This window comes from Cornus florida, unplaced genomic scaffold, assembly GCF_030987335.1.
Source record: "Cornus florida cultivar Cherokee Brave unplaced genomic scaffold, ASM3098733v1 CherokeeBrave_3.0.0_Hap2_Chr09, whole genome shotgun sequence".
NCBI classification, from domain to species: Eukaryota; Viridiplantae; Streptophyta; class Magnoliopsida; order Cornales; family Cornaceae; genus Cornus; species Cornus florida.
Genome location: NW_026775579.1, coordinates 36,387,536 through 36,406,495, shown reverse-complemented (window position 1 = coordinate 36,406,495; position 18,960 = coordinate 36,387,536). Strand labels below are relative to the sequence as shown.

At 34.5% G+C, this 18,960-nt stretch overlaps 1 protein-coding gene across 2 annotated transcripts; it reads right to left on the bottom strand.

Moving 5' to 3' along the window:
• Positions 1-8,710: 8,710 nt before the first annotated feature.
• Positions 8,711-18,582, bottom strand: LOC132273676 (uncharacterized). Of its 2 annotated transcripts, none has more exons than XM_059774677.1 (2): positions 17,877-18,582; positions 8,711-9,132 (listed from the first exon to the last, which is right to left on the bottom strand). In XM_059774677.1, exons 1-2 carry the CDS (start codon positions 18,274-18,276, stop codon positions 8,996-8,998), a joined length of 537 nt encoding a protein of 178 aa, XP_059630660.1. In that variant the 5' UTR covers positions 18,277-18,582; the 3' UTR covers positions 8,711-8,995. The 2 variants fall into 2 exon arrangements, with proteins under 2 accessions (XP_059630660.1, XP_059630661.1); XM_059774678.1 differs by having other exon boundaries at positions 17,881-18,580.
• Between the last annotated feature and the right edge of the window lie 378 nt (positions 18,583-18,960).

The following is an 18,960-nucleotide window of genomic DNA, read 5'->3' as shown; positions in this document are numbered from 1 at the left end:
AACGAAAGAAGAATATTAAACTCCACAAAACTATGTTGCTGCGGTAGAAAACTTAGGTTTTACAGGAACACTAATTAATTTTGAAGACAATAAATCTTTTGCAGTTGAATTTTAATTCACAATCACAACACTTGTTTAACAAGTTACCAAATTCACCTGTCAGTCAAATTTCAGAATAGATTCATTAGATTTAACAAGCTCAGCTTTCAAATTGTCTACTTTAAACTACAACAAATATCATTATTTCCGGCGGTTTTTTTCGTCCGTCGTTATTAATTAATTATTTCGGCGGTTTAGTAGAAACCGCTGTTATTTATATTTTTACCGGCGGTATATTCAAAAGTGCCGGAAAATACTTATTATTTCCGGCAGCCTTTTTAAAAGCGCCGGAAATTATTTATTATTTCTGGCAGTTAATAATGTGCCGGTAAATCTAATTCTTATTATTTTATTTTTTATTATTTTAGTTTCATAAACACATTTTAGGTATCGGTTAGTTTCATAAACACATTTTAGGTTTTCTCCTTTCTTCTCTCTTACCCACGACATCCGGGCTTGGTGGTGCGGCACAGGGAAGAGCACGGCGGCGGTGGTCGATTGGTGGTGTGGGTGGTGCGGTGGTGGTCGATTGGTGGTGTGGTGGTTGTCGATTGGTGGTGTATTGGTGGTCTGGACAGTGGTGGTTGAAGAGTTGGGCTCCTTAAGTTGTAAGTAGTTTAAACCCTAACTTTCCCCTTCTTGTTCTTGAGATGTATATAATTTCTCTCTTGTGAAGAAAATGTCTCAAACCTAGTTTGAATAATCGCATTCATAAAAACTTACATCTGGGGACACACTTTGAGTATCATACGTCATTTACCTATTTGATATAAATAGCCATTTGCTTACAATTAGAGTTTGCAATGGATCTTTGTTTACTTATCCGCTAATAGGAACTTAAAATGCTGTCATCTTTTGGTTGTAATTTTGGAACTATTGTCATTTTATTGCTTATTGTGTGATTAAAATTGATTGGTAATCCTTGATTTTTTGTTATGGTACTCATTATGATTTAAGTATGATGAGAGACAACTAACAATTTTTTTTTGGTTTTTTATTTTTATTTTTATTTTCAGGAGTTAATTTAATTAGTTCCTCACATTACCTACATACCTTACTTGATTGACTATTACTTTGAATTATGGATAGATGTATCTACAGGTTGTTAAAAGTAGTTATTTCATGCTAGAGATATATAAATTGAATGTTTTTAGTTCGGTGGAATGATTGTATGGTTTTATTTGCATCTCTCTTATCTTTTTGGTTGTCCTTCATATATGTTTAAAATAATTTGGATTTTTAGAAATTAGATGGTAGATTCAGTTTTGTTGATATTTTGATTTATGGTTAAAAGAAGATATAAATGGTTTAAGGGTCTGGAGTCCTTTGTTAATGTGAAGTTGAGGCTGAATATAGCAACAGGTTTTGAATTCCAAGTTTCAAAGTTATGGTTTTGATTATTACATAGTACTTGGTTGTGGTTGAGGTTGAAGTTTACCTCAACACTCACTCCGTATAATAGCTCATATGTAAAAGTTCATCTGTGACTTTGCTTCCATGGTTTTCCCTATAGTTTGAACCCATTTCCCTTTTTGATGGACAGGTTTAGGATGTCATTTATACTTTAGAGTATGAATTTCAGTATAAAAAATAGTATTATATAAGCTCAGCATTTTACAATAGGTGTATTTTGTGGAAAACTCCATGCATAGGAAGTATTGTCCATCTCCATCAGATTTTGTGCATTATTTCTCAGTCCAATTTTGTGAAATTTGAGAGAGAGGGTTGGGGTTTATATATAATGGGTTCCCAAGTGTAAAATATTATCTGTTCTCACACATGATCGATTCTCTTCACCAATTATTTTATGTGCCTTCAATTGTTGTGGAAATATAAACACAGGTTTTTATGGCTTATCTTGCTTTACAATGAGTTGGTGCAGAAAACTTATAGTGGAAAGCAAAAAATTGTATTTTTTAGATGATTTACTGTTATAAAAAATTATTTGATCAAAATCTCTAATTGATATTTTTACGTAGAAACACATCAATAGGATTCAAATGATGCAATTAGAATACGAATTACATGTGCAGTGACAATTAAGTAATATAAAAAATAGAAGAAAAAAAAATACGGACCAACAAAGTATGAAGGAGACAAAAAGAAGAAGAGACGAGCTGCCAAGGGGAAGAGAATAGAGGGGAAATAAAGTAGCAGAAATGCACAAAAGTTCTATAGAAAAAGAAAAGAAAGAGAAGCTGAATTTCAAACAAGTCAAAGTCCGATAGAGACCTGGTGAAGTATGAACAGATGAATCTTTCTTTAGAAAATCTATCCAGCCCCTCACACCTAGGCAACACAATACCCCCAAGCAATTACATGTGAAAAAACACCCTCAGACTTATCAAAAAAAAAAAAAAACTATGGAAAAAACAAATTTCATGTGAACACAAATAGAAAAGCTAAATTTTAATAACCATCAAATTGAATGTTACTTTGTGGTATCTAATAAGACATTACCTTTTGATCCTTCCTAAAGATTTCCAATTCTTTCAAGTAGACTGCCTCATAAGGCTCCTTCTCAGCACTCATTTTTTTCCAGAGTTCAGATGTTTCTTTGACTATATCTTGGTAAGGCTTGTCAACACCCTTAGACTTTTGTTTTTCTCCATAATTATTCCTGATATCATATTCATATATAACATTTGAACACAAATTATTACAGTATAAAATATTCAAAGAAGTTGACTGACAAAGTTTTGAGATTCATATGTTCTTTGTTTCACTAGGTTACATAATCTATCATAATGGATAGAAGTTACGGAGTCAAGGTACTTTTAATTTGATCTCGTTAATTTAAAATATATATATATATATATATATATATATATATATATATATATATAAAGCTTAATTCTCATCTTAGTTTAGATATTTACGATAAATTCATTTTGACTTTATCTTTTTTACTATACAAATAGGATAAGTGCTACATACTCGAATGGAGTTGAACAATTTCTAGATACTGCATTTGAGCGAGTTGGGCAGAGTGGATGCATAGATTGTCCATGTAACAAGTGTGGGAATTGTATCAAGAAAACAAGGCAAGAAGTTTTTGATGACTTGATGTGGAATGGGTTTATCAATACATACACAATTTGGATTTATCATGGAGAACGATTACCTTCGTCTTCTAGGCATAATGATGGGGACACCTCATACGAGCATATCGACTCCAACGTAAATTATGATGACATGCACGAACTCTTATATGAGGGTTTTGGAATTCAAAATGAAATGGGTGAACAAGCTGATAGGGAAAATGAGTATCATCGGGGCCCTAATGAAGAGGCAGATAAGTTTTACAAGCTCCTAGATGATGGAAAAATAGATCTATATCCTGGGTGTAAAAACTTTACGAAGCTGTAAAAACTTTGCAAGTATTGGGTATGTATGCAACAATGCAACAATTTTTTTTCATTTTGTTTTCTAGTATATTTGTTTTTCGGAATTGGATATCTGAAATCAATCCTTGAATTTTATGGTGCACTCTTTAATTTTGAGAATGTTGAATCATTTCTTCCAATTGTTGTTAAATATAGACCGAATTTGCCGATAAACTTATATACTAAGAAGATGCAGTCCCTTTAAGGGAATTAGCAAATAGCCTTAATTTTAAGAATTTGTTTGCTTTAGCCTCACCACATTGAATGGTAAATCGACCAATATGTTCTATGGTTGAAGTGGAGTCTTCTCCAAAAAAGGTAACAAAATCGGGAACTTTATAGCCTCTTGGAAATGCATATCGGTCTATATAACCTGGATATGGCTTCCTATATGTAAGGTGACCAACTCTTCTTGGGGATGGTCCATAAGTTTCTTGAATTAAATTAGTCAATTGATCTCTATCAACCATAAGGGGTTGATGGTTTGGCTGTTGTGCTTGAGGCTGATGCATATAAGGTGCCTGAGGTTGATGCACATACGGCACCTGAGGCTGAGACACGTTCGGCACCTGAGGCTGAGGCACATACGGCGCCTAAGGCTGAGGCGCTGGAAAATTAAAACCAGCATTAAAATTATCTCGCCCCTCTTGGGGCTGACATATTTGCGGTTGGTGTTGATAAATCGGATTAAGTGGTGGCCAATTCACATTCTGATTGGCCCCTCTGATTAGTTGGTACTCCGCTGGTGTCTGATGTTGCGGCTGATTAGCCTTTAATTGATTAGCATAGGGTTGATACTATTCATGCAACAGCTGCAGAAGGGGTTGAAACCCTTGCTGCTATTGTTAGTAGTAATTCTAATGAACCCCAACAGGCACTAGAACTTGTTGATGTGCATGCAACAAAGTATTTGTAGTATACGATTGTGCCATAAGGTGTTGATCAAACCTTGCTGATAGGACGGTCAAGGAATTACTCAAATTAGCCAATGTATTATGGATTGGCTCTAGCGCTCCATGAAAGGTATAGCTGGAAATTTCCATCTGTTGCACTAAATTGTTAATATTCTCAGCCAACATCTGATTACTTGGCTGTTGATTTACTTCAATTCAGCCCCTTATTCCTAATGTTGAGGCTGTTTCTCAGGCAAATTTTGCGACTGAGATCGAGTAAATGGTATAGATGTAGGTTGAATTTAGATATTTCCGGGATCCCATCGGGTGTGCCAAATTGTTTGGCTCTTTTTTTTTTAGGGGCGTGCCAGAGTCTTTCGACCCAAGGGGTTGGATAGCCAAACTATCCTTGGTGCTAATCGAATATGAAATTAGCCCTTAGTAAATCAGGCGACTGCTAGAAGGCAAGGATGACCCCTTCCTTCAGGTTCTTTAACGCCTCAATAAAGAGGACTTTCAGCACTACAAGTAGAATGGATGAAGGGAGTAAAACAAGTTACACGAGCATTCATTTATTCTAAGAGACTTAGAAAATAAAAGTAGAGGGGACTGAAGCCAAGCGTCGACTTTTATTTCATAAGTAAAATTCTTTTACATAGTACAAGAATTGTAAATCTAACACTAGGCTACTCTTATGAATAGAAGTAAAGTACAAGACTGTATGAAAATTGCAGAGAATGAAAAATCATAAGCAAAAGAAGTGTAATACAATGAAAATACTTAAGTAAATTGTAAGAATGGAAAAATGTGTTGTGTGGTCGGGGACCTTTGCACAGGCCTTCTTCCACGTTATTTATAATTGCATCCCAGATTGGTTAATGATAGTTACTTAACTAACCAAGTGACACTTTGATTTAAATGCAAACTCTAATGTTTGAATTTGAATCCCTGCAAACTTATCCATCTTATCCTCTTCGTCAACTTATCACACGTGAATTGATATGTAATGTGAACACATACTTGAATATCATTGCTTTTGTAGTTTTATTAAGTTTCAAAATTACCACATTATTTTTCAATTGCAACAACAATCTTCCAACACTATGCCATGTGGCAAAATTCTGATTTTGGGGCAACCAATCAGCACATCCTATCTGGTTGATTCTAAATTTAATTTTATGGTGTAAACAGGGGGCTGCCTCATTTGGGGCGGGATGGAAACTCGTCTGGTTGGAGGAAATTGCCATCCTTACATACTTGTATGGTTGGTTAATTTTTTAATTATTATTATTATTATTATTTTATTTTATTTTTGCATTTTATTTATATTTACAAATTTATGTGCTTCTAGAAAATTTTATACAATATTCATATTATTTTTGTAACATCCTTAATTTTACTTAGGTCCTCGTGGTTAAGGATGTACAACATCTTGTCGCTAATGTGTATCAATAACAAATGGATACGTTCTCTTTAATTACCAAGGTAGAAATAGTGGGAGTACATACTCACTTACCAAATAAGAGATGATAGAACCAGTCAGAATGTACCTCACCAACTCTAATTTAATAATTAAAGAGATTATGTCTATTTGTTATTCGTCCACAACTTAAATATTGTCCTTTTAATAATACTACATGAGGACTCACTTTTTTCTCTGAATCATGAGGACTCACTTTTAAGTAACTTAGTAAGGAGGAGGTTCCTTCTCAGTGGCAACAATACTTGCCATGAATGTGCCATAAAAATAGGATGGCTAAGGTCCTATAAAAACTAAAAAGTATTGTTGCACTTTGAAAATTTGGACATAGTTCAAACGGTCTAGTTGGTCCATAAAGAATTTACTCCGATACTCGTCTGATTGGTTAGACTTTGACTTTTCTTTTTCGTTTTTTTGCATGTTAAATTTAACTTAAGGTAAAATGCAAAAAACTCCCTTAAATTATATCCAAATTTACAAATAACCCCCCTAGAGTATTTTGTGTGCATAAAACCCCTTGAACTATCGCTTTTAATTTAAAAAAAAAAATGCTCCATTTCCATACCTATTTTTCATTAAATGACCACAGTACTATTTCTTATTGCATTACACTTGATATATTTTTCTTTGTTGAAATAAATTATGAAAAAAATTCATACTAATTTGATAAAATATTATCCATTAAATTTGCATAAGTTTGCCTTTAATTTTTTTAAAATTAATTATTTAAATAAAAATATTAAGTAGAAAATTTTGAAACAATTAAAAATAATTTCTTAATTTTCATGAATAAATTGCATAAAAAAGAAGATATTTTTTATTTATGTAATTTATTAATTTTTCATGAATATTGTATGAAAAAGAAGGTACTTTTTTATATTATTTTATAAAAAAGTGAGGATAATAAGTTTTATTATAATATGTTAATCATTTTAGAAAATGATAGCTACAAATCTATTTATTTTTTTCTATTTTTATAATCAATTGATACTAATTATACAATTAAGGTAAATGGTACAATTAATATTTAAATAAGACTTGATATAATTAATTTTTTTTAATAAGAAATGAAAAAATTAGTATGAAAGGGTAAACTAGTCTTTTGTGATGGATTTATCCTTAATTGCAACAAATCAATAGTTTAGAAAGACAATCTTTAGTTCAGGGGGTTATTTACAAAAGGGTAATAATTGAGGGGAATTTTTTGCACTTTACCCTTTTAACTTGTGACATATGAAATAAAACTATTTAACATTGACTTATGAATAAATTTTATTTGTATTTACAAATTTAAATACTTCCAGAAAATAATATGTAGCATTCTCAACACGAGAAGTTTTATTATATTGTGCAAGTACCGTGCTCCAGGATTTCCTAATTGTTGAATTGTCCAATTAGGTGAGTGCTACCGGTCCATTCAATGACTGAAAGAATGTGGATAGAGTACCACATGGATATTCTAAAAAAATTTAAGACACGTGTAATTTTTTCATTGTCCCACCTCACCTATGAGAAGGAAATCTCTACTGATGGGGTAAGTAAGTATTGTCCAAATTTATATATACAAGAAAAAACTATACAAAGAAAGGTGGTGAATCCGAATTGTAGGATATCTATTTGGACATTGGGTTAAGTCCATGCAAAGGGCATACTTGATCCATCGAGAATTTACCGAGCCTAAGTTTCTCTTACGTGCTTGTATTATTATTATTATTATTATTGTTATTGTTATTATTTTATTTTTGCATTTTATTTATATTTACAAATTTATGTCCTTCTAGAAAATTATATACAGTATTCTTAACACAATTAACTTCTTTTACTTATAAGATAGGAAGGAAGCAGTCACACATTTGTTGTGGGACGAACATGCCAAAATTATCAGTTATGAAAATAGAAAGGAACAAAGGAAGCAATCATACACTTGTTGTTGGACAGAGATTGCTTGCAGTGATATATATATATATATATATATAAAGAACAAGACTTAATATATTTTTAATGTCTTTGTTGAATGTAATATCATCAAGTATTATAATAGTGTACTTCACAACACACACAAAAGACATTTAGTGATTAAATACTACTTAATAAAAAAACTCTTTTTCTTGGCAAAATTGCTTTACTTTCGTACAGTATTCCTTTCAAATATTATTCACATTACATTTGGTACACTTGAATATATTATTAACCACACCGATGTCTTTCTTATCTGTTTGACCGATGATTTATTAATTTAATCCTATTTTATTAGAGAATAATTTTCACTTGTATATAACCACCAATTTTTAAACGACATTATTCATGAATTTTTACGAACAAACAAACGTGTAGTTCCATGTATCTTCTTTAATCATGTAGTCTGCATTCCCAAAAAAAAAAAAAAAACCTTAGTCTTTAGTCATGTGTTATGCTACCATGCTTGGTTTTTTAATTTTTAGTGTTATCCTATGTATGTGATTGGCAGTAGTGTTTTCAGTTTTTAGTTTTATCCAATGTGATTGGCAGTAGTTATCTTTTAAGTACCAAGGGTTGGGAATAAAGTTTTAAGTATGTAATTTAATTATTATTATTGTTTTTCTATGTTTTACTTGTGATGTTCTCACCCTTCGACAACTAAATCACATCAAAGGACTTCCTTAACCTCTCCTACATTTAAAATTTAAATGAAAACGAACTCGTTGTTGTGGCTTTATTTTGGTAACAATTCTCTAATTGAAATTGAGTTTTATGCTCTATAATCAGCTATCCATAACCTACACTTACCTTTAAATTAACCAAGTACAGCATCTCTGAGATTTGCAAGTACTACATGCCAAGAAATACACACATACATATAGAGAGAGAGACCGTCAAAGAAAATTAATTTCATCTCAATATAGCACTTAACAAGGATCTCTATTTTCCGAATATCAGTACTGTACAGGAGCAGATTCCATGTACATGTTAAAGGCAATCCCAGGCTCCCAGAACTAGTTCACACTATACAGTAGTACTTCATTGTCGAGCTGAAAGGAAAAAATAAAAAAAAAAGTAGGCAATCCCTAGACCAGAGTTCTATGGGTTTTGCACATCAAGGATATGTTGAGAGATATAGAGAGATGCCGATAAAAGTAACACCGTATAGCTTTCTTTGCCTACAGCCTCATAACCATGAAAAAGCACAAGTTCGTAAAGTTACTGTTTAGTATCAAAGCAAAGACGGCAAAAGAACAGATTTTCCGTAAACTTAACCCCATCATGGGTACTCCCATCCCATCATCTCTGCAATGGCCTGCAAAAGCACAAAACAATGAATAAACGGAGCTGTTCCATCAAAATGCAACTAATGCAATTAAAATGGTTTCCACATTTGCACAGCAATGCTTATAAAATAAAAAACAAGAAATTAGTCCGGGAAGGTCAGAAATTTGTTCTGTTGCAATATATGGACGTGCATGTGCAGTAGTTTCTTGTTGGCTTATGTGGAACATCACGTGCATTAAGAAAGCATTTTCATGCATCACAAATTACAACCATTAGAAAATTTCCCTCCATGTATCCCTCAAATAAATTCATTATACGTTCACCAAAATATCATATTTGGCTGCATAAGTTCTAATTACACCAAAATTGTTTCCTCCTAATACAAGGTTTACAAGTCGCACATCCTACAATGACTAAAAGCATTGATCATCTTCTTCTTCAATCAACTACTAATGAGCCAATTCCAAAGTACAACAAAACCCTACCTTTTGATAGACAAAGCAAGTAAACAAAAGTTGTTGCAGGTAAGGACAATAATGGTATTTGAAAGTTTGTGGGACCATTACCCAAGGCTCAATTGTTTCAGACAGAGTTATTATTCAATCCTAAATACAATTTAGATGGTTATATCCTTATAAAATTGTATTTAAAGAGTCCCCAAAAATTTATATCCGACAAGTTCAATCAATCAAGCCTTCAGTCGAACTACTACACTGGACACCTCCCCATCGATCCATGCATTCTGGTTTTGAAACATATTTACCTAAAGCATCTTGACCGATTTGACCATTTGATCAATGTTTACTAGAATTGAGATGTTTTTTTAAAAAAAAAAAAACTAGATTGGTCGATACTTTGATTGAAACTCCCAAAATTGCACGATCAGTCAACCATTCCTTCAATGGCTACTGTTTTTAAGTTTGAAATCCAATTTAGAAATATGTATAATGCTTTAGTTTTGAAAAACCATTATCCAAAAACACTTCTAAAAAACAATTATTTGTATTTGATAGGTAAAATTTCAATAAAAAAAGAGCTCAAAAGGAGCGCAGCTAAAGAAGGTTGCTATTCACACCAAGGATCTAGCTTCCCCTGCTATTTGCTTGTCCACTGCGATTTCGAAAAGGCACATGCCAAAAACTGCACAAGCCTCCCACTCCTAAACCCTAACCTGAATATGTTTTGAAAATTCATTCCAACCCTTCTGAATGAAATTCCAAACTCCCACCAAAATGGGAGAGCTCACCACCACCTTAGAATGCCAACCACTGCCATCCTCGCCAACCTTTTATCTTGCTTCTCCATAATCTGGATCTCTTCACCTTAAACCTCCAAAGCCATTTGCCCAACAAAGCTTTTTTGAAAAGATCAAACCTCCTCCAAACTAAATAACTCTGCACACCTTCCCTCAATTCCTCTGCACCTTCTTAATCCTCTTTAAAACATAGGATAGGACATGAGATAGGGATAAAAAGTAAGTTGAAAAACTTGAAAGGGTACTTTTAATTAGAGCTACACATCTCCTTTCAAAGTATATTACTTCTTCCAACGTACAAGTCTCCTCTCAAAACACAGACAAACCCAAGTAAGATAACGGGAAGGACCCAATGCCACACCCCATAATATCGGCCAAGGAATCAGTCTCGCCTACCTCCCCCATTGGCACCAACTCACTCTTCGGATGTTGATCTCCAAGTCAGCAACCACCTGGAAGCACACCAACACACACCTCAAGTATCTCAGCTAATCCTCCACCATCTTACAAAAAACAATAGTACTTTAAGTATCTTAGCTAATCTTCCACCACCTTACAAAAAACAATAGTATCATCCACAAAGAGAAAGTGAGTAATCTTCAACTAGCCAGACAAATCCCTACCCATCATGAACCCCCCTGATCAGTGTTATTAAAGACTCAAGGCGCACCAAGGCGCTAGAGGTCCTTCGGAGCCTAGGCGCACGGCGAGATGCGCGCCTGAGTGAAGTGAGGCGCACAATTGAAGTACCATAAAAGCATTCATATCTAATAAGTCGTACCAATATTCTAAAAAATTAATATCAAATATAAAAAAGTACATCCATCAACTATATAAGCATTCAAGAACCATAAAATTTGTTTTCTTGAAAGGCAAAACATAATTTGCTTTTTGAAATAGAAAAACAGCGCACAAAAAGAAATAAATCTATTAACAAAAAAAAAAAAAAACTGAGCCCAAAAAAAAAAAGGCGCAGAGACAAAAGGAGTAGATGAAGTGAGAGAAGTAGATCAGAAAAGAAAGAAAGTGTGAAGAAAAAGGAGAAAAAACAGAGCCCAAAAAAAAGAAAAAGACAGAGAGAGAAGAGAACTAGACGAAGAGAGAGAAGTAGAGGAGAAAAGACAAAAGAAGAAGACAGAACTGACATGGCTTCATCGTCTGTCTCTGCAACTAGGGCTTTGTCATTGCTCTCACAGTCTCACTCTTTCTATATTCGATTGACATTTTAACTATTGGGCCTTCTTATTTGTTTATTCTTTTGAACAAAAGTTCCTTCTCTCGTAAGTTTAGGCTTTCTTATTAGTTTATTAAGTTGCCAAAAGTACCCTTTTTGGCTTAACAAATAGAATAATCATTAAAAAATAATAATAATAAATAAAATGAGGCGCGCCTGACAAATAGGACGAGGCGCATGCCTAGTAAACAACGAGCCTAGGACGACAACAAGCGCTAGACCTGCGCCTCGAGCCTAGGCGCGCCTTTAACAACAATACCCCTGATATAACCCATAGCCTCAACTCCTCTCACCAATTGACTGAAAACCTCCATCACAATAATAAATAAATATGGGGACATGGATCTCCCTACGATAACCTTTCGAACTAGAGGCCAACGGGCCTGGCCTAGCAGTATCAGGCCCTTACTTAACAAAGGGAGGTCAGGGGTTCAAGCCTCAGTGAAGGCATGTGTGTGTAAGTACCAATTAAAAAATAAAAAATAAAAAATAAATAAATAAAATAAAAAATAAAAAACCTTTCGAACTAGAGAAGAATCCTAATGCGGGCCCATTCACCAAAAGGAATAATTTCACAAAAAGAATAATTTCACAATGGAATGCAGAAAAGAATCCATCTCCTTCATTTCTATCACCAGACCACATCCTCTCCAAGATATACACAAAAAAGAAAGTAAAAAAAAAAATCCGAATTCACATGGTCACAAGCCTTCTCAATATCTAATTTGCAAACAATCCCCAATACCCCACTACTGATTCTTGAATCCACCCACACACTAGCAAGCGGAACCGAATCCAAAATTTGCCGCTCGCCAACAAAAGCATTTTGAGAGTCTAAAATCACTCCATCAATAACTCTCCTCAACTGCAAGGCAAGAACTTTGGCAATAAGCTTGTCGATGCTGCCCGCCAAACTAATAGGCCTAAAGTCCTTAGCCTTCTCAATATCTAATTCGCAGACAATCCCCAATACCCCACTACTGATTCTTATATCCACCCACTAACCAGCAATCATAACCAAATCCAAAATATGTTGCCTGCCAACAAAAGCATTTTGAGAGTTTGAAATCACTCCATCAATAACTCTCCTCAACCGCAAGACAAGAACTTCAGCAATAAGCTTGTAGATGCTCCCCACCAAACTAATAGGCCAAAAGTCCTTAGCCTCTATAACTGCACCCTATTTAGTGATGAGGGCAACGAAGGAGGTATTTAAACTCTTCTCAAATTGACAATGCACATGAAAGGAGTTAGAAAGAATCCATCCCTTCCTCAACTGCATCCCAATTCTGTTGGAAGAATGACATAGAAAAGCCATTCGGCCATGGGGTCTTATCACCATTGCAACTCCTCAAAGAAATCTCCACCTCATCTTCAACAAAGGTCCTTTCCAACCAATCTCCAGCCCGTCAAGTAAAGGTCTCCAATTAAAGGTTTCAGAATACTACAAACAATCCCTCTTTAAATATCCTCCTCTTTACTCATCAAGTTACCATCAATAAAAATCCTTCCACAGTGATTACCCCTCCAATGATCATTAGCCAACCGGCCCAACCGATGGAAGAATTTCGTTTCTTATCCCCTTCCTTAAGCCACAATGCCCTGAACTTTTAAGAGCCCAACAAGATCAACATAGGTCTTTCTAAGGTCGTCTAACCTGTAACCTAGATGTGTGATTGAGGATGTAAAATTTTCACCATGATCTTCGCCATTCTATCTCTGCTGTGTCTACATTAGATGTCCTCGAACAACTCTCGACTCTATGACACATTACAATATAGTTTTGAGTAGGAATTTGCCAACACATAACTCATATACCTAACAATTTCCCCCATCGGCAATTCCAAATCAAAACAAAAAAATAAGTACAAACATAAGAATGTGTGTGTGAGTACCAACTAGGAAAAAAAAAATAAGAATGACTCAACCAAAACACCCAATCACTGCCACTATTTGGTGTATTTGGAATAATGGAAACAAAGTTCTTCATGGAGGGGAATCATCCACTGCAGCAGAAGTTGCAACTAAAGTGTACCTTGAGAGCCTTTCCTCTTTTGGGCATTTCAATCTCAGATATGCGTCATATTTGCTAATGTTTATTGTTTCTCAATTCTGAGCTGTTTTCTCAGTTATGTTTTGTTTTCTCAATTTTTGAGCTGTTTGTTTTCTTTGTGTGGCTTTTTAGTCCACCATTTCTCATTGTACTATATTGTTTATCTGTATAAAATTTCCACACATTCAGGAAAATTAAAAAAAAAAAAAAAAAACCAAGCACTCTCACATGTACATATAAAGAAATATAGAACAACTCAAAAACTGTTCAATCACTTGAAGAGAATGCATATACAAAAGCATAATTTTTTCAACAGAAATATCAAGCTTGATAAACAAAAAAATAAGACATGAAGCGCACACACACACACACACACACAAACACGCTCACACACACACACACACACACATATATATATATATCATAAGGCTCATATAAAGAAATAATTTCTCACATACAGTGTTGTTAAAGGCACACCTAGTCTAGCGCTTGTTGTCATCCCAGGCGCACTAATGTTTACTAGGCGCTTCGTTTGCGCCTCGTCCTATTTGTCGGGTGCGCATAGGCGCACCTCATTGTTTTTTTTTTTTTTTTTTGAAAAATGATTATTCTCTTTCTTTCTTGTTTTTGATAAGAAAAAATGATTATTCTCTTTCTTAAGCTAAAAAGGGTACTTCTGGCAACTTAATAAACAAATAAAAAAGCCTAAAGCGTATGAGAGAAGAACTTTTGTTCAAAAGAATAAATAAATAAGAAAGCCCAAGAGTTAAAGTATCAACCAAACATAGAAAGAGAGAGACTGTAAGACCAACGACAAAACCCTAGTTGCAGAAATGAAAGATGAAGCCATATCAGTTCTTTCTTCTTCCTCTCTCTCTTCTCCTCTACTCCTCTCTTCTCATCTTTGTTAACTTCTCTCTTTGTGTAGTTCTCTTCTCTGTCGGGGGCTCTATTTTTTCTCCTTTTTTTTCACACTTTCTCTCTTCTCATCTACTTCTTTTGTCTCTGCGTCTTTTTTTTTTTTTTGGGCTCTGTTTTTTTTCCTTTTCTTGTCAACAGTTTTTTTTGTTGTTGTTTTGTTAATAGATTTATTTCTTTTTGTGCTATGTTTTTCCTTTCAAAAACAAATTTTGTTTTGTCTTTCAAGAAAACAAATTTGTGCTCTGTTTTATGTTCTTGAATGCTTATATAGTTGATGGATTTACATTTTTATATTTGATATTAATTTTTAGAATATTGATATGACTTATGAGATATGAATGCTTTTACGGTAGTTAAAAATTTCAATGTGCGCCTCGCCTCGCGCCACTCAGGCGTGCGCCTCGCCTCGCGCCTAGGCTCCAAAGGACCTCTAGCACCTTGGTGCGCCTTGAGCCTTTAATAACACTGCTCACATATCTCACATCTCTCCCCCTTGCTCAGTTTTATCCCTTAATTTAACATACCACTTTCTTCTGCATTTTGCTACAGAATTGACAAAAAGATAAAAAGAAACATATAGGAGAGAAGCACATAGGAGAGAGAAGCAAAACATAAAATACTAAAAGAAATAAAAGTAGTTTTGGACTTTGATTTTTAGATAGATAAATCTAATTAGTATGCATAATAGAACTTTCTTCTAGTCAAGTAAAACAGCGATAGTTTAATTGTTTGACAACAACATATGACACCACAATATATTATGAATAAAAGTAACTAATTTTATAAATAAAAAAAGTCTCAACAAGTTTATTTTACTTCTCAACCAATAAAATAAAATAAAAATCAGATCCGTTTCTTTGGGTGTAAAAGTGAACTAAATCATCAAATATAAAGATTCGCGTCTCAACAATGTTGATGTAATCTCGCAATAAAAAAAAATCACCAATCCAAATCATGAAAGCATACCATATCATATTGTGAAAGAAATTCAAGTAAAATACTCAACACGGTCCTTTGAATTCCTTTCAGATACCATTACCAAACCTTGACGGCTTTCACACTAGTGGACACTCTTCGCAAGCCAAATATTATATACTTTTGATTTTTCTTATTTTTTCCTTTTAATCGTGGTAGTTTTGGGAAAATCCCATAAGTAGGTAGCCCTTTTCAAAGTTGGATATGTATCAATAATTTTTCTTTGATATGGTATTCCTTACATTTCCCAATGATGTATTATATTTTCTCTGTCATGTTTGTGGTCATCTAAAATTTCACAATTACCAATATTTTTTTATAAGGAATATTTGCACTAAAAAAGCGTTCAAAAGGGAACGCATCCCTCGGAAGATACACAAGGCCAAATAGGGCTTCTAAACTTTTCAAGTAGTTCAAAAAATCCACAATCTCCTCTAAGGATTTACAATTTCTTCCTAGAGCCCAACAAAAAATGGTTCTACAACAAGTAAACTTCAATGTCCCAAATAGGATTCTCCTCTCTTTCAAAGGATCTCCCATGTATAAACACCACCATATGCACAAAGGCATAGTCCTCCAGTAATCACGGACTTGGACCACCACTGTACAACCTCTCCAAGCCTCAACTAAGCCTGTGGATGACTTGGTGATGCAAATCATTAATGGTGCTTTGGAAAGTGCCTTGAAGAAAAAATCAAAGTGTCATTTTACTAAGCTTTGGAATTACTAAGTATTTACTTAGGAAAGTGATAAAATGATATTAATGTTGTGTGGGGATTCCAAAATTCATGTTTCATCAATAGTAGTTTTATAAAAGGGACAGCCCTCTTTATCAGTTGTAACCAAGTCTTTATCAATATCATTTTGAGTTATTTCAGACTAATACTTTTCTTAAGGCTTTTCCCATATTTCCCTTTAGTGGAGTAACCCTATTCTTTCTTAGTGCTGCAAAATCTCTTGTTCATTTCTGTTTGCTTCACTTGGGCATAACCCACTGAACCTCAAACAAACAATCACCAATACAACAAACAAATGTCTCAAAACAAATCAAAACATGACTCCTTAGTGTGGTCATATGTCAAGTAAAACTTCTTTTAGTCAAAATCTAATGGCGGAGAAGTAAACCAACTATGTATCAACTTATCTTCAATGATAATTTCAGTACTCCTTTTCATATTATATATGTGTCTTATATGTTGTCATTTTTGTGTAACCATGTGGTCAACAACTTAAAATATTTATACATGTATATATTTAAATAATAATAAAAACTGGTAATTATTTATGTAACATACATTTACAAATAGTAAAGAAAACCAATTTAATGTTAGCATATTCTAAGGTGTACATTCTACACAAACTTTCATGAACCTTATGATGATCTCATACTATGTGAAAAAAGGATCAAAATATCAAGAAATAAAATAATTTATCCCACAAAAAGATCTTAGTATGAAACATCCAAATGCCCAAATTATTACATCCAAGGGTCACAATAAAAACCTAGACAAACATTAGAATATAGAAAGAAAAAAAATCCTATTGCCACCAAGCTAGGCTCTGATAAAGAATATATATATATATATATTATTTAGAGTTTTATTGAGTATTTAATCTCTATCCTTGATTTGGTTCCTTTAAACATGCCGGTTAACTTTTCTTATATCCCAGTGTATGCAGACTTATAGTGTAGTTGTGCTTCCATTTTTTTTTTTTTTTTTTTTTTTTGGGTCACTACAAACCACCCTCCTCAACGAGACTTTTGTCCTCAAATTTCTAATTACGGTTGCCAAGATGTCTAATTATGTCCCCACTGCGCCTTCACCAAAGAATTTTTTTTGTAAAAGCACAGTGAGGACATAACTAGACATCTTGTCCCCACTGCACCCTCTGTGAGAATCCACCACCACAACTCTTGTCAGCAATGCTTTCTATGTATCAATGTTGAGAAACTCAGTGCATTTCCTATATTGGCAAGACTATTCAAGTCCGATACCCTTTGTGAGAATCCACCACCACGGTCAACACACAAGTATGTAAATCTTAGGTGGGATACCTATGGATATTCTTATATGCATATACTCGGCAAGGCAACACCCTGATATAATTTCTATAATCCTATAATGCAATTGCATAATATAATAATATAATAACAGTATTCAAGTGGGATGTTCCTAATTTAACAGTAAAGATATAATTCCATGCAGAGAACAATAGATTGAAAATATTATAGGGGGAAAAGTAGCAAACGGGATTTGTAGGCAGACACTACAAGCATGGCAAATAAGTGAGTCAAAAGTTGAAGAATTAGGCAAACAAAATAATTAAAGGTACCTACATCAAGACCTCCAAAACCGTCCTCGAGTTCCTTCTGGTCATAGTTGTCTAGAATGAATTTGGTGCCAGGCAGAGACGGGTCGAAAAACCGTTGGCAGTACGCGCGGTCGTAGAAGTCGAGGCCACGCCCACAGACGTCGCTGTAGTCATCATCCAGATTGGGAGGCACATTGATTAACATATAACCAGGACGCACATAACCCATGTGTCGTCCTTGTGAAATCTCCGCAAAAGCCTTTTCTTTGATAGCTCGCCTTCTCATTGCTTCAGGATCTTTCTCCGATCCAGGCCAGTAGTCCCTGTCCTGCGTCACGATAATCATCCGAGGAGGCTGCACCTGCGCCTCAAGGGCTTGATTTTTGTTAAGCTTGGCGATCATCTTCTTCTCGCACTGCATGAGGAACCTGTACACACGTTTGTTTTCAGATAGTTACCGGACCAACCTCTAGGGTCCAAGTAAACAATTTTGACCTTGGGCCGCCCGTGCTCATCAAATTCGTCCTCAACGATCTTAACATCGCGAGATACTTTTTTCAATTCCCACATCAACTCCGGCTCCAACACATCCGCAAAGCTAGTGTTGTAGATCGTTCCGTTCTTTATGCACCAAACCATCCTTTCCTTGTCTGTCTTCTGTTACCTAGCTTTTCAATCCCCTCTCCTCTCTAGCTCGTTCCTTTGAATGGTATAGGTAAAACTAGGGTCCCGGTTTCGCAAGAAAGGTGTAGTTCGGTTTTTTTTCTTTTTTTTTCTTTTTTTTAATTGGTTAATTACACTCACACTTTGTCTTATTAACAATCACACGAAGTTACCTAATTTTTTAACAATTACACTCCTGTCACAAATTGATCCAAACATCTAAAATAGTGTGGAAAGTCGAGATTGTCCTTCATTATTTTATGTAGTTAAAAAAATATCAAAATAGTGAAATCACCAAAATACCCATTATTTTAATTATTAAACTATTGCCTCTCTATTCTTCTTACCTTTCTTTCTCCCCTCTCATCTCAACCTTCTAACACCACCACCCCTAACCACGACGTATAGCCATCACTCCCAACCACGACCACCACCACCATGC